The sequence below is a fragment of the Eschscholzia californica genome, unplaced genomic scaffold (genome assembly GCF_041429995.1).
Source record: "Eschscholzia californica isolate CP2 unplaced genomic scaffold, dmEscCali1.0.p SCAF_5, whole genome shotgun sequence".
Lineage (NCBI taxonomy): Eukaryota > Viridiplantae > Streptophyta > Magnoliopsida > Ranunculales > Papaveraceae > Eschscholzia > Eschscholzia californica.
The window spans coordinates 6,122,559-6,138,194 of NW_028238472.1; the positions used below are offsets into that span (position 1 = coordinate 6,122,559).

At 34.6% G+C, this 15,636-nt stretch overlaps 4 protein-coding genes across 4 annotated transcripts; 3 read left to right on the top strand and 1 right to left on the bottom strand.

Annotated features, from left to right (window-relative positions):
- The first annotated feature begins 2,252 nt into the window (after positions 1-2,252).
- LOC147536580 (GPCR-type G protein 2) lies at positions 2,253-8,764 on the top strand. The gene is made up of 13 exons (XM_086640779.1): positions 2,253-2,755; positions 2,954-3,054; positions 3,672-3,773; positions 4,383-4,503; positions 4,735-4,864; positions 5,594-5,672; positions 5,981-6,069; positions 6,750-6,842; positions 7,086-7,112; positions 7,266-7,352; positions 7,483-7,554; positions 7,742-7,875; positions 8,332-8,764. The coding sequence occupies exons 1-13, from the start codon at positions 2,541-2,543 to the stop codon at positions 8,483-8,485; spliced, it is 1,404 nt and encodes a 467-aa protein (XP_086496905.1). The 5' UTR covers positions 2,253-2,540; the 3' UTR covers positions 8,486-8,764.
- Positions 8,765-9,571: 807 nt separating this feature from the next.
- Positions 9,572-14,049, top strand: LOC147536581 (uncharacterized). Its single transcript, XM_086642439.1, has 5 exons — positions 9,572-9,951; positions 10,625-10,720; positions 10,825-10,873; positions 11,138-11,269; positions 12,458-14,049. Exons 1-4 carry the CDS (start codon positions 9,607-9,609, stop codon positions 11,230-11,232), a joined length of 585 nt encoding a protein of 194 aa, XP_086498565.1. The 5' UTR covers positions 9,572-9,606; the 3' UTR covers positions 11,233-11,269; positions 12,458-14,049.
- On the bottom strand, positions 11,410-13,096 carry LOC147536582 (Prefoldin chaperone subunit family protein). The gene is made up of 4 exons (XM_086642441.1): positions 12,971-13,096; positions 12,816-12,869; positions 11,791-11,860; positions 11,410-11,682 (listed from the first exon to the last, which is right to left on the bottom strand). The coding sequence occupies exons 1-4, from the start codon at positions 13,067-13,069 to the stop codon at positions 11,633-11,635; spliced, it is 273 nt and encodes a 90-aa protein (XP_086498567.1). The 5' UTR covers positions 13,070-13,096; the 3' UTR covers positions 11,410-11,632.
- PAM68 (PAM68-like protein (DUF3464)) lies at positions 13,332-14,049 on the top strand. Its single transcript, XM_086642438.1, has one exon. It carries the CDS (start codon positions 13,332-13,334, stop codon positions 13,920-13,922), a length of 591 nt encoding a protein of 196 aa, XP_086498564.1. The 3' UTR covers positions 13,923-14,049.
- Positions 14,050-15,636: the final 1,587 nt, after the last annotated feature.

A 15,636-nucleotide genomic window follows, 5' to 3' on the forward strand; every position in this document is an offset into this window, starting at 1 on the left:
GTTTCGCCTTGTGCCCTGTTAGTAGGGTGGAGTGTTCCCGATCAATATATGACCTTTGAGGGTTGATTTCGTTTGACAAACAAAATCTAACAACCCTGATATTGTGTCTGGCCACCTCACCCATTCGGAATTCACTTGGGAGCTCATAATCAGTGACAATATCAGACATTTGTTGGCTGCAGGTTTGTTCGACCCGAAATGGTTAGTCATGACTACTGCAAATATAATGCAAGTAAATTAATTAATTTCATTAAAAAAACATCAACAATAAACAAACAAAATAGTCATTACAACTATATTCATATGAGAAAACATTTCTCCCTTAATATTAAACCAATCTAAGTATATAACCCTTCAAAACGTTTCATTAGTGGATTACTTAGATTCTCCATCTCCGATATACTTACTAAGCTGCGCCTGAGAATTAGCCTTGGCACGAGTAGGATGTCCTGTGCAGACTTTACAGTCTCGTCCTCCACATTAGTGTTTCTAATCAATAGAGGCGTTTCCTCAGAGATCCCATCATTCCCTCAATAATTCTATCCATTTCTGAAAAAAAAAGGGTAAAAATAATGATGGGAGGAATTCAAATTATAATTGCGGTAAATCTAATTAATAGGCGATAAAGGAACCATCATACCACCTTTTACCCATGTCAATTGTTTCAAGACTAACCGTTTTTTTTATCAAAACCATACTTTCATTCATTAGTGAACATCACAAAGTACATGGTAGAATTCTTATTCTTCTTCTCTGAAAATTTCATGAGAGTTACATACATTCAAATGTAAAGTGCTTCATGAAGGGAAAAAAATTGACTAGACACAGACACAAAAATCCTATAGATCGAGAATTAAAGAACCTAAAGGTCGACAAAAAGATCCTATAGATCGAGAACTAAAGACCCTAAAGGTCGACAAAAAGAAAATTACAACAATAATATTAAACTAATAAAAGTGAAATCTTGATAGTTCTCTTCTCTTGACATGTAATTTCATCTTCAATCTTCTTGAATTGTTCATCGTAGAATTCGGCGATATTGAATATTCTTTTCTCACTGACAATTTTATCCATACTTCTATTCCTTAAACACATAAAATCACCAACAAATAGACTAAATCCTTCATCGAATTTAATATTTGTAACTTTAAGAAATGAATATGTGATCCATGTTAGAGAGGGAAGAACAAGAAGAAGAGGAAGAATCCAATAAGAAGAACTGTGTGGAATAAGATTTGATTCCATAGAATCTCTCTCTAAAACCTACACTCCATGATCTTATTATATATATAACATAAACAACAAAGAGGAAAATCCGGAAGAGGGATCCCTCCTCCAGAAACACCAAGATCTGAAAAGTAGTTTAAGAGATAGAAGGAAGAGAGGAAACGATTATTTTCTCTTGCAACGAGATTACAATCCCTATACCAATCTTTGTATAAGACTAACAGTTATTAATAAGAACCTTTATTTTTATTTATTTTTTTGAAATATGAACCTTTAGTTGATAGAGAAAATAATAGAAACTCAACCAACCTTCACCCAAATAAAAGTTTTTTTTTTTGAGATTCAAATGGTTCACAATATAAATCCAGGATTTGTCATTGATACTTTCAAACCTCCTGCATACTTAAGAATATAAGATTAATTTATTAAGTTTTCAGAAAAAGAGTAATAATATCACTTTTATATGACGGAGAAATGAAGATCCAATCTACGACAGAACCTATAACATTCAAAACAAAATATTTACATAGGATTTTATGCCATGAGCCCACCCTATGTAATTACAACAAGAAAGAAAATACGTAGGAGTATAAAAGACAGTGTATGGAAAAAAGTATGGTAAAGATCTAAAATATAGTAATGGTTTTTAATATAACATGCTAACGTAATAAATGAAGATATATTTAAATTAAACACAAATTTTTCTTTTTCCAGACACCAAATTAGCAAGTCACACAAAAACGACAACATAGATGGATCATAAACTACCACACATACAAGTACCCACTATGTGCTATTAGTCACCATAGTAGACTTTCGATCCTTCATTCTCGAACACGAAAAGCCATCCGTGCTTGAAATCAACCATTTAATTTTTGTCCACCTCCACTTCACAACTTTCTTTTGACTCCCCGTCTGGCTTTCCCTCGTCCATCGCCACACTCTCTCTCCCTCTAATGATGTCTCTCTCCAATTGTAAGTCTATCTCTAACTACATTATTTACACTCAAGCGCGATAATTATGTATTGTGGAAACCGAGCTACTAGTTGTTGGCATAGCATTCGCTGTTTTGGCGGGCTCTAAGCGGTTTAAGAAGGCTAATCAGGGGCGCCTATAAAATTTCTAATTGCATCCATACCGCGAAACTCAAAAGGATTACAAAAAAAATCACCTGAAAAAACTGCAAAAAGAAAATGCTTCGATAGATCTGAGATTCTGAATTCCAACAATCTAGAGAGAGAGAGAGTGATTAGGTTTTATTGATCGATGATCTAGAGAGAGAGAGAAAATTCGAAGGGTGTTACAGTAGAAGATGGGATGGGGACGGACGATCTATGAAGGAGTAGTAGTATTAGGGTCTCTATGTTTACTTGGATGGGCAGGTCTATGGTTTCTCAATCGAAGATTATATAAAGAGTATGAAGAAAAAAGGGCTCTTGTTCAGATCCTTTTCAGTGTTGTTTTCGCATTTTCTTGTAATCTATTTCAGCTCGTCCTCTTTGAAATCATCCCTGTCTTATCCAAAGAGTAAGAAAAACCCCTAAATTCACTTTTTCTTGTGTTAATTGCTAATTGTTTCTAGGGTTTTCTTCCATATAGTAGGTTATGCTTCATTTCAATTTAAAATTCAGTTAACTCCTAGTTACTAAGTTTGAAATTTTTACTCCTTTAGGGTTCAGTTTGTTTTTTATTTACCTGAATATATTTCATTACTTTTGGTTTCAGGGCTAGATGGATAAATTGGAAGGTGGATTTGTTTTGTTTGATAATGTTGTTGGTGTTCATGTTACCATATTATCATTGCTATTTGATGTTACGAAATAGTGGTATGTCGTCTTTTCTTGAATTTTATTTTACGGTTGTGCATTTTACTGTAATTGTTAGTTGGCCTTGTTAAGAATGAGTGAAATGCATTTTGAACAACTTAAGGGATTTGTTGATTTTATAGATGAAGATATCAAATTGGGTATGTGATAAACACAAACTTAGGAAGGAAATATTGAAACGAGCGGTAGTAGAATAAAAACTATGGGAGATTCAATATTAAATAAAGTACGAAACTATTTTGGACCAAACTCATAATCTTCTGAATCAATTATAGGAACTCCTGATTAGAAAATTTGGACTTGGTTTGTATTATTTCATTCGCGACAAATTTTGAGGTTCATCTTAATAATGGGGATTTTTAACAATTTCTACTATTTGTGGAAGTAGCATATATTGTTTTTTTTTTTTCCATGTGAATATATGGTTGTATTTATGAACTCACCTTTACGTGTTGTTTTGTGCAAACAATTGATTGTAACCGAACTTTTATAGACAGCAACAGTAATTTGCAAATTATATTTTATTGTTCACTTGTTTGGGACCAAATTGTTCGAATTAATGCAATTCGAAACTCCAATATGAACATTATTAGCAACCTCACGTGTTTATATTGCAGGAGTAAGACGGGAACGAGCTGCACTAGGAGCTATTTTGTTCTTGTTGGCGTTTCTCTATGCTTTTTGGCGGATGGGCATTCACTTTCCTATGCCTGATAAAGGTCTGGTAGTACTCTTATCCTGCTTTACTCCATTAAATGAAGCATATTGGGGCCTTCTGTAGGAATACAAAATTCGTTGTATAAGAACCCATTATTTTTTAAAAATTTAGATTTTTGTTTGACTTTTTCTTAAAATGAGTTGGAGTGGAACCTCGAGCGCTCTTGTTTATGGGTTTTAGTCGTCTTCCATTTGTGTGGTTTCATTGATTTGTCATTTGTGTATTGTGTTGGTCAAAGAGGTTTAACTTCGCCATGCTCTTTGATGTAGTTTTGTGAACCATTATAGCTTCTTTATTGGTCTTCTTATTTCGTGATGGTGATAGTATTGTTTTATGTCTTTAGTCTCATTTCTGTACTGATAATATGGAGCCGCAGTTATTTTCCGCAGTCGACAAGGCTGTAATAATGTCTGCAGTTTTCGCATGTAAATGAGATCCGTACCTTTGGAAGCCTTACACTATCCTTTTCCTTTCACTTGTATTTTAATATCCATGTTGACATATCCTTATTTTGTTACTAATCTATAGTTTATTTGAATATCCATATTGACATATCCTTTTTTTGTTACTAATCTGTAGTTGGTCAGTTTCGACCTTTTCCTCTTCTCAGGCTTTTTCACCATGGCTCAGTTGGTTAGCAGAATTGGAGTAATAGGTGTCACTGTAATGGCTGTGCTATCTGGTTTTGGTGCCGTTAATCTGCCATATAGTTATCTATCTCTCTTCATCAGGTAGGAAATATTGGAAATATAATCTTCGGCACTAAACACTGGCGGGGTGCAGTTAAATGCACATGAACACGTAGCTCTTTTAAGATATGCTGCATTACCTTGTTAAGTTAGTTGAGTGGCTTATTAATTGATTCAGAATAGAAGATGGTTTTTTCATATGCACACGTGAAAGAGAGTTGATCCTGATATGCTTAACGAGAAAAATATAATTTGTCTATTTGCATGATGTAGGGAAATTGAAGAAACAGATATAAAGGCTTTGGAAAGACAACTGATGCAATCAATTGAGACTTGTATTGCGAAGAAAAAGAAGATCATTCTGTCTCAAATGGAAATGGAGCGAATTCAAGAATCGGAAGAGGTATTACAATTGAAGTATTGTTCTTTTCCATATGCTCCTTTGTGATGGCTTCTACGTCTTTGATATGATAAAAGGTTAAATAACAGTTTAGTTAGTTTCCTTTTAATTTCACAGTGAATGTTTTGATAATTTGGTGAACTTGGGTCTCATGTGTTGGACGCTAAGCTCTTTTTGCTAGTGTTTTCTTCTTGTACAAACCTCTGTCAGTTTCATTGTTACTCCTGCACATCGATTTTTCTAGATAACTGTGTTTCTCTTATAAATACTTTTTGACTTCTGAAAGCAATTCTCCTTTAGTGGTTTGTTACACTCAGTTGTAAAATTGAATATAAATCAGAAAATCAGCATAGTTGCTGAGAGTTTTGGAACCCAATTGTAATCCGTGAATCTGAGCCAAGAATTATAGTTTTCAAATCGATAACCTAGAAATTACTTATGAGAACTAGAATGTGGAACAAAGCGTAGGCCAAGATTCCGTGGGCAAGGGAGAAGGATCAATCATCAATATGTGATCGGCAGTTCTTGTTTTTCGGAAACTTTGGAGTCATGTCAGCATTGTTCACATTAAAAACGACCATCTGAGTACAACAAAAAGATTTAATTGTTTAACAAAATATATATATTAGTGCATGTGTGTGTGTATATGTAGACTGAATTTCTACAGTAGATTTTGTACCAAATAAGTTTTAGTCTTTTAGGTATAGCTTATACAAACTTGCTTGTTTGCAGAAGACGAAATCTAAATCTTTTCTGAAGCGGTTTGTTGGGACAGTTGTTCGTTCGGTGCAGGAGGACAAGAAAGAGCAGGGTGCGTCTTTTATACTGGTTATCTTATTACATTAGTTAGTTAATAGATTTCCTTTTGATGGCGTTAATGGGAGATATGGGCATGCTAACTATCTTATTACATTGTATTGTTTTCATGGGTCAGCTTTGTTGATTTATCTATATAACTGCGATGTTTGCATTGGGTACAAATTGTACCAGACCTATACAATTTTTGTTGTATTGTCAGGAAAGAGAAGTTATTCTTCAGCATAAGCATCTTAATTTGCAGCTATATATAGATATGCTTCTCTTTCTTTCACCTCTGATCTGTCTCTCAATATTACAAAGATATTAAGAACATGGAAGCAGAGGTACAAGCATTAGAAGAACTCTCAAAGCAGCTATTCTTGGAGATTTATGAGCTCAGACAAGCTAAGGTTTGTACCTACTGAATAAACGAACTATTACGAGTCTCTTTTGCTAATCTCATGCAGCTAGTTGGTGTATATTTTACATGCAATGAAGTCATCATAATGACTAGAAATAGAGAGTTCTAAACTTACAGGACATCCCCTAGGTTTGCTGTCGTAATGGCAAGCCCTGTAAACAAGTATATTATTCCAAACCAATATCAACTAACCAAGAGAGTCCTAAATTCAGGGACTCAAATAAACGTCTCATCCACTTGCCTAAATACGTTTAAACTTATAATACATCGAAGAAGTGAGCTCCGAAGTACTTAACTCAGAGGATAATTGATTGTAGATAGTAAAACACTCAGGATGAAAAATAATATATCCGTTGGCTTCTTATAATGGTGCTTTGAGTCATGGTTTCTTTCATACGCCAAATATCGCCCTTCGTGTGTTATTCACACATCAATTCAAGATTTCTCCCGAGTCAGAGGAATAGGGTGTATGAACTTACATTTTTCAAAGATGGGTAATCATTGGAAAAGAGGAACAATATTTGAAAGTTGTTATTTGTACTGGCTCAAAACTATAACTTTATTATGGAATGATATATTTAATTAGTTGCACGCGGTAATGTTATATGAAACTAGGCAAAGTGTTCCATAATAAGTTTACTGTCTAACTGATTATGTACACTTCTCCAGGAAGCTGCTGCATATTCTCGAACCTGGAAGGGTCACCTGCAGAATCTGCTAGGTTATGCTTGTTCTATTTATTGTGTGTATAAAATGATAAAGGTACTCTGCCCTTCTGTCTACACAATAATATTGTTATATTAGAATAGCGGGTACATTAGTTGACCAGCTCCCCCAAATTTTGCAACATAGTGGCTTGCAATGTTTATTCGTGTTGCTATGACATAGTTCGATTTTGGTAATTTATCCGTAAAACAGTTTCTTTTAACATGAAATCATTTTGATCTTGGTTAATAGTTAGTGAATATAATATAGGTATCTAACTGGAGTTGTTGTTTTTTGCAGTCTTTGCAGAGTGTTGTTTTCAAAGAGGTATGGTTTCTCTTAATAAACCTCTACGTCGAATTACTAGATTATGGTAACTTGAAAATGTTTTTCAGATCATCATATGTTGGCAATACAAACTTTCACCTTGACGCTGTCGTATCTTACCTAAGTACTTTGAATTTCGCTCTTGTTTGTCAGGCTGGTTCAGTTGATCCTGTGACAAGGACTATCAGCATTTCCTTGCAGTTCTTTGATATTGGCATCAATGTTTCCTTGTTATCACAAGTAAGTTCTTATGACACTATCATATTGCATGTTTATGTGTTGAAAGGTGGAACTCTATCCTCTCTTTCTACCCGAGTTCAATGAGTGATAGTCCTCTTCTCTTATTTGTTTTTATATTTCTTATGTGCAGTATATCTCTTTGTTATTCATTGGGATGTTGGTTGTGATATCTGTTCGAGGTTTCTTGACAAATCTAATGAAGGTAGCGAACATTTTCTTTTATATTTGTCTATACTTCTTGAGCTTAGTCTTTAAATAGGTTACGGGTAGTGGGTGAACAGAATTTGAAAGTCGAACGGACAAACTACTGAATACTAACGGAAAAAACTAGCTGCTTCTGCTAATTGCTTCGTTCCATTGTTGACCTTCTACGTTTTCCTCTTTTGCAGTTCTTCTTTGCAGTTTCCCGAGTTGGGAGTGGAGGATCGTCAACCAATGTCGTACTCTTTCTGTCTGAGATAATGGGAATGTATTTCATTGCATCCATTCTGTTGATAAGGAAGAGCCTAGCAACGGAATACAGGTACTCTCTTCATTACTAAGATTTCCATTCATATGCTTGAGTAAGTTATCTTCGTAGCATTCCAAAAGTAACTAAAAACAACAAAGCATTCTGAAAATAGGAAATTAAGTTTCCGGGTGTTTCTCAGTGCAATAAAGTAACGTATTCGTTGTTACATCGGGTTTGATGGTGATGTTTCGACATAACTAGGTTATATAAGGGTATGTTAAAGCTAGGCACTGTTTTGATATAACCAGAGTACACTTACAATGGGACAGCCATTACAAGTGATGTATAACAGTATAAATATGACTAGGTTATACAACGGTTTGGTAAAGTTAGATATTATTTTGATACAACAGTACACTTTCTTGCACTCCACGACACAGCTTGTATCTGCGAAGTGCAGGTTTTGCTTAGTATCAAGCTTTTCCTTTCATCTTGATATAGACAACTTATTAAGCGTTCTTTTTACAGGATAATCATCACAGATGTTTTGGGCGGTGAGATTCAGTTTGATTTCTACCACCGATGGTTCGATGCTATATTTGTGGCGAGTGCTTTCCTTTCTGTGCTTTCACTTTCCGTTCATTACACGACGCGACAGGCTGACAAACACCCCATTGATTGATCTGTTTAAATCTTTGCATTTCTTCATATATAATTTTTGTAACACAACAAAGCAATCTATTCATCATCTTCTTCTTCTTTTTGAGTGCCATTGTTGTTATTGGCAAATTTGAGAGCCCTTGTGTGTTTAGCTTATGGGGTCAATACCATGTTGGAGAGTATGGGTGGCATGAGTCATTTCTTAGTTACTTCTATGTAATAGACAAAATATAGAATTTAAGACATTACATTGTCAAAAGTTCAAGAGAGATTGGAAATGTAAATTTTTTTTTGTTTCTTATATTTTATCCGCTCACTGTCTAATATTTACCCGTTGTTATGTTACAGTATATAGTGACGTATCTTTCTCATTCATGTTTTGATTATCGGACGTCGAAGTTTAGTCACATCAATGAACATGTCGGATGTAATTTTTATCTAAATAATCTCGAACTGAACAAATAAGTTATCTTCTAAAGTTGAACACCTCCTTGTATGTTTATATGCTGTCATAATTTGTGTAATAGTCTTATCAATTGAAAAATGATATACGTATCGCTTATCAATCATGGAGAATGCTGCTACTATCTCCTAATATGTAAGATATACAAAGAAGTGTTACTCTTGATGCTCACTTTTCCTTACCAATCTCAATATTTTGAATCCATGGTTCACAAGATTCCACCGGAGGTGATGTCCGATCCTTTCAATGTAATCTAACTTGTCTAACTACACTCAGAATCATCCTGAAGGTGAGTCAAATGAGTCAGACGACGCGAGTCAATAAAATTAAACATTCTGAAATCTGAGTCAATACAATATATAACTTGAATCAGAGTTCAGATATTTGGTGATGTATCACTCTTCTGAATGGATTTTGGGGCCATTTAATTTGAAAGAATTAGATGGAAGCAATGAGAAAAACACAAACCCGTTAGCCTGTGAGAAGCATTTTCCACTCTACTTTCATTTATCTGGCACTTAAGTCTCTAATATAAAGGCAACCGAAACCCATCATCAAGTAATCACGGGCATTCTGGTCATTTCACTTCAACGTTTCAAAACAAACCTCTATAAATAGTGAAGTCCTTCGGGGAAAAGAAAAGTTTGATTTCGTTTCAGTTTCCCTCGCAAAATCAAAAGATGAAGAAGAGACCAACAACAACGAAATCAAAGGCAAATCTTCTAGTTTCTCCAATCTTACTTGGAACTCCAAATCTCTCTCCTCAAAAGTTCGATTTCAATCTCAATGGATTCAATAATTCATCATCTCCTTCCTTCAAGAAGAAGAAAACAATCGCTTCTTCATCTAAACTCGTTCGATCAAGTAACAGATCTCCTTCTCTGATAACTCCAGTAACTATTTCAGATCTGAAGGATCAAGTTTCTTCATACTCTGATTCAATTAAACGGAATCTCGATCTTTCTCATTCTGAAATTATTAAGGAATTTGAAGCTTATCAGTCGAGACTTTCTAAAAGATTCAAGGTAATTTGAATGTCTTAATTTCTTCTTTTTTATTTTCGTTGATTCTATGGTTTAAATAAGATTTTAGTTGATTTGTTCTGTAAAATCATTATCTGAAAGGATTTTCCTGGATCTGATCTTCTAATCTGACTGTGAATTCTGTTATTTTGTTTACCGATCACTTTTTCAGATTCTGGTTACTATTAGGTTTCACTTGTGGTTTTTCTCGATCTCACTTTGCATCTGCTTGATGATTTTAACGATATCTTGATCTTACTCGTATTGTTTTTCCTCATTTAGGTTTCCTCCTAGTTTCTGATGACAATAATTGCATTGATAGTGAGACGATTGGTCATCTTTCTAGGATTCAATATAAAGTACTTCACGAGAGTTTACTATTCTGTTTTGATGATTCTGGTGGTTTTCATGATTTACTTGTACAAAATTGATCAATCGCCTCACTGTTTATGTACTATGATAATTTGGATCTGATTTTGTTATGGCGATGTGGTTCTGTTAAACACTAGGTTAGGTTTATGAATTGCTTCTGGTACGTGTATTTGTTGATCTTACTTCGTTATGATCTATAACTTGACTATTTTCACAATTACTTGCCAATTTCTTAGTGATTTTGGAAGAATAGTTACTGATTTTAGAACATTGAACTGGTCTGTTTTATTTATATTTGAAACAGATTCACACACAGACATGCCAGCAAGTGATAAATGAATCAGAGAAAGAGAATAAGAAGTTGTCTGATCGAATCAGTGAAAGCGTTGATGCAATGATGGTAAGTGCAATGTTTACTCGTTCATCCTGTAAAAAAATTTAAACATTCAATAACTAAATTGAATGTTTATCACTAATACTTGATTTTGTTTCGTTATGTTTTAGGCTTCATATTCAGAGTTCATCAAAGAATCGCAGGCCTCAGCAGCTCGAGGTATATTACTTTTAACTACCACAAACTGGTTCGAAGATTGTTCACTTGCATATTTAATGAAATAAGAAGAATAAGCTACATATCACTAACATAACTTCAATCTTCAAATAATCAATTCTTTTAATCATTTAGAAGAATTTTCACGTGCAGTACTCTAGACAAAATAAAGATCTATAACTTCAATTCTGAGCTCCGAATCTACAGATTACAGAAACTGTTAGTTAGCTTGATAATATTGGTTTAATGGTTTGTCACTGTTACCAGTTTGCAAGACTTCAATTCCTGAGCTTACACAGTCTATGGAGAAATCTATTGAAGGTTTACGAAGTCGTTATGGGATCTCATCAAACTCAAAATAAGAATGCTATCCTTCTTAATCACTGTCAGTAATACTCAGTGAGTTGCAGTTTTCACTTAAACCCTTATTGTTTTTCCTGCTGAGTATGAAATTCACTTTTCAACATTTGTGTAGTCTATACATCAATTAGTTAGCCATTCGAGCATGCATGATATAATAACCTTCATCATCACCATGGTTTCTAGTGGGAACCGATAAACCTTATAACATTTACTATGACCGAAGAAGTAACTACTCACAACGACAAAAAAGAATTAGTTAATAAAATCAACAAGCAGATGAGTTAACTATTTATACATTTCTGCTCAATATCCTAACTTGATAGTATCAAATTTGACCCCTTTCACATTCACTAACACAATGACAATAAATCAATAATTGAGAAATAGCTTTCAAGAGTCTTAGTTTGTATCGAGTTGTTGTATTTTAGCCTTAGTCAGAGCAAGTAGTCCTGTTACACGAAAATATAACATAAGAAGAGCGATATGAAAATGACGCTTAATAAGAAACCAATAAATTTCTAGGAATTAGGATGCCCTGGAATTAGAAGATATCTTACGTTGTTCATTTGCCACTGCTTTCTGGATACTAGTACGAAAGAAAATATTTCCATTCTTTTGGTAGACGCCCTGTCAAAATAACTAAACTTTTTAAGTACAAACTGACAAGGTAAGTAGGATAACTCGCCATTAAACTAGTTACTAAGCTGTTGGGGGCGGAATCTCACAGGGGTCAATCTCCATGATCTGAGCCAAGTAACTTGACCTAGTTGTCATTAGCTCTTATACCTTAGGCCACAGGCTACAGTCTTAACAACAAAAATTGAACTCCAAATAAAAGTTTCATGAATAACAACTAACTTCAGGGTTCAACACGAGATCTGCTTGGGCAGTCGGGCTAGCCCCAATCCGCTCACTAAGTTACTCGTGTGGATTGATCGATCCCAACTATTTCGACCAGTTAAGAGATTCTAATTCGTAAACAATGTTAAATTAACATGGCATGTTAAGGGAAAAAAAACTATCGCAAACATAAACTTCAGCTGAGCTACAGCTTATTCATTTAGATGTCTTTTCTTCATGATCCCTGCTTTTTTAAACTGTTAATCTTATATCTTGGAACAATTATCTTTAATTTAGATTTAAAGCCCAGATTAAGGGTAAATTTTTTAGCTTATTTATGATTCAAATTGGTTTTTCTGAAATCATATTCATCATTGTTTATAGGAACAAGATTTTGGGGAAGAGAGATACAACCATATGGAGGTTCTACACTTGCTGCTATATAAGAACTGCTGCTAATAAACTCCAATTGTCTTCGAAAATATGCCCAATTGGATATGAACTAATTACTGAGGTCAATTTACTTGACTTCTTCATTTCTTTACTTCAATTTTAGGAGATATATGTTTTTCTCTTACTGTTTCCGTGTTCAGGAATAAATAGTATAGTAGTTTTAATCAAGCGTTTTCTATCATTATTCTATCTCCCTCTTTAGCTATCTCAGAGAGCAGTAAACCCTAATATAGTTCTTATAACAGTAAACCCTAATTTAGTTCTAGTAGGATTGATGAGGTAGACTTACACGAGAAGAGGAGAGACTATTCAATTCAGCAATAGATACCTCATGACTTCTCATCTGAAACAAAAATAATCACAAAATAATCCTATTTAATAAAGAAAAAGTAGAAGCAAAGATTGCAGTTAATGAAGCTACGTTAATTGTAATAAGTATAAAACCTGTTTAAGAAGCTCGTATTTGGAGTCCCCCACACCACCACCACTAGTGGCGGAGGAAGAGGAAGGAGGGACGGCGGCGGTGGAACCAGAACTAGCCATCTATTTCTTTTGTTTTCGCGAATGGGCGAGAGGACTTGAACTCATGCCCTCAAATTTATTTTTCAAGACCTTGGCTGCCTTTATCTGATAACGGAGTGTCGATAGTAAATGGGTTATATTGGTAAATTCAACCATCAATCTTGAACAAGATAACGTTTTCCTATCTTGAACAAGATACCTAAAACAAATGGAAGGCAGAAAAAACTAACAGAGAATTCCCCCCCTCTTCCTTTCACCATCTTTCTTTCTCTCTCTGACATCAATGGAATCCTGCTCTTTCTCAAGCAGTCCAATCTTTACATCTCCATCTTCTTTCTCTCTCAAACACAAACTACTCATTAAAACAACATCTCATAGTTTCTCACCACCAAATTTAACCATCTCATCAGCTCTGAAAAGTGGAAAAGGATTTGGCCCAACTCCAAAGAAGACAATAAAGAAGAGTATCAAGAATGAAAGCAAGAAGATAAGTAAGAAATTGAATAAAGAAGATAGTGATGATGTTGATGATGAAGAAGATGAAGATGGAGATGAAGGTGTAATACCAGAGATAGTAACAAACAGGATGATAAGTAGGATGGGATTATCAGTGGGAATTCCTTTGTTCATTGGGTTATTGTTTTTCCCATTCTTTTATTACTTAAAAGTTGGGTTAAAAATTGATGTACCAACATGGGTACCATTTATTGTGTCTTTTATTTTCTTTGGTTCTGCTTTGTTAGGTGTTAGTTATGGGATTGTTTCAGCAAGTTGGGATCCAATGAGAGAAGGTTCTTTGTTGGGGTGGACTGAAGCAAAGAAGAATTGGCCTGTTTTTTGGCAATCTCTAAGGGGTAGATCAACAAAAAACTAGTTAGAGAGAGAGAGAGAGAGAGAGAGAGAGAGATTTGATGTATTTTTTTACTTCAAATTGGATGATTAAGGATTTTTTTTGTATTAGTTTTAGTTTTTCATCTACTTAATTACCTATTTAATTAAAATTTACTCCTCTACTAGTATAAAAGAGTGTGAAAGCTTATTAGGTCTAATTCTCCTCGAAAATGAGTTTGCATTGCTTGGCAAAGAAATAATTGTCTAAGGTTTGTTTACTTTACCATTTTAATGATAGCAAAATTCACATCAAAGAAGATAGTAAGATACTTTGGAGTTTGCAACCATGTTTGTGTAGGGGTGTACTCGAGTCGAGCCGAGTAGTAAGATGTTCAAGCTCGGTTCATGTATTTGACTGTCGAGCTCGAGCTCGTTCGAGTAATTGTCCACTTGTTCAAGCTCGGTTCGTACAAGTTTGAAAGAGCTCGAGTTCGAACTCGAGCTCGCATTTTTTTAAGCTCGTTTATCAAAATACTTCAAATGAAAACTTTCTAAATTATCAAAATACTTCAATGATCATTTGTCACATACAATAATAATGATTAATGATTCATATTCCGATAATTTTTTAACGGTTGATATTTCATGTACAAGTTTCAATACTAATACGTAATTATGTACTACAATATTATAAGAGTATGTTAAACGAGTTGTTCACGAGTAGCTCGTGATACACTAAAGAATGATCACGCTCGGCTCATTTACATAAACGAGCATGATTTTGGACTCCTGTTAAGCTCGTGCTCGTTAATATTCAAGTCGAGCACGAGCAATAGTCGAGTTGAGCTCGAGCAGCTCGTTAAGAGCTCGGCTCGTGTACACCCTTATGTCTGTGTGGTTGAGTGTTTTTAGCAAAAAAGAATCTCCCTAAAATCTTTGGGCGGTATTTGATTGGCTTTTTTTCAGGCAGAGAGTATGTTATTCTAAAGAAAAATGTCAGAGAAAAAAAAGTTGGCCGACTGTAGATACTTATTTAGTATACCATGATTCGTGTTTTTTATGATTTTGACCCACTCAACTCACAATAAACTACACTGGACTTCTGCCCAGAGTTATGTGACTTTTTTATGATTGTAGTTATTTCCCATTTGGTAGCTTTTCAAGAGAAAATACCTCAATTACCGAAAACTTTATAGCTTAGAGCCTCTAGCTTCCAACTTCAAGCTCTTTACTTTGTTAATTTGAACGGATTTTGGTACGTGTCCTCCACTTCACTCGGGTACCCCATTGATCATTGTCAAAGGCTTTCGGGTACCTTCTAGTCTTCAACACAAATTTAAGGGTGCTTGTACCAAAACTATGCCTTGGACAAACTGGAGGTGTCTATAGACATTTCCTTAAACAGTGAACAAGAGAAAGATAAGCCCAGTATCAGAGCTAATACGTAATTGAGGGCAACCCTTTTTTTACATGGAGATGTCTAACTCTCGGAGGAGACTTAAAAAGGAAAATTGTTATATACACTTTTTTTTACCCCATAACAAATAGCAAAGAAGAACACTCCAGGATAATTTTGATAAGTTTTTGTGGATAAGATGAAACCGTTGTTATACTCAAACTGTCGAAAAGATGAAACCAGTGTGTAACATAAGACATCGTTACAGTCCTACAGAAAAATAACATAACAACATTTGAAGAGAATTTGATAAATTTTTCATCGCTAAGATAAAACTGACCTGTTACATTACATATCGGTA

What these genes read in the sequence shown, in the direction of transcription:
- LOC147536580 (XM_086640779.1), top strand. Translation starts at nt 2,541, where the DNA reads ATGGGATGGGGACGGACGATCTATGAAGGAGTAGTAGTATTAGGGTCT. An exon ending in CTTTCCTATGCCTGATAAAG is followed by an intron (nt 3,774 to 4,382) that starts GTCTGGTAGTAC and finishes TCCTCTTCTCAG; the next exon opens with GCTTTTTCACCATGGCTCAG. An exon ending in TATCTATCTCTCTTCATCAG is followed by an intron (nt 4,504 to 4,734) that starts GTAGGAAATATT and finishes TGCATGATGTAG; the next exon opens with GGAAATTGAAGAAACAGATA.
- PAM68 (XM_086642438.1), top strand. Translation starts at nt 13,332, where the DNA reads ATGGAATCCTGCTCTTTCTCAAGCAGTCCAATCTTTACATCTCCATCT.
- LOC147536582 (XM_086642441.1), bottom strand. Translation starts at nt 13,069, where the DNA reads ATGGCTAGTTCTGGTTCCACCGCCGCCGTCCCTCCTTCCTCTTCCTCC. An exon ending in AATACGAGCTTCTTAAACAG is followed by an intron (nt 12,870 to 12,970) that starts GTTTTATACTTA and finishes TTTTTGTTTCAG; the next exon opens with ATGAGAAGTCATGAGGTATC. An exon ending in AGCAGTGGCAAATGAACAAC is followed by an intron (nt 11,683 to 11,790) that starts GTAAGATATCTT and finishes TTCGTGTAACAG; the next exon opens with GACTACTTGCTCTGACTAAG.
- LOC147536581 (XM_086642439.1), top strand. Translation starts at nt 9,607, where the DNA reads ATGAAGAAGAGACCAACAACAACGAAATCAAAGGCAAATCTTCTAGTT. An exon ending in GACTTTCTAAAAGATTCAAG is followed by an intron (nt 9,952 to 10,624) that starts GTAATTTGAATG and finishes TATTTGAAACAG; the next exon opens with ATTCACACACAGACATGCCA. An exon ending in GCAGGCCTCAGCAGCTCGAG is followed by an intron (nt 10,874 to 11,137) that starts GTATATTACTTT and finishes CACTGTTACCAG; the next exon opens with TTTGCAAGACTTCAATTCCT.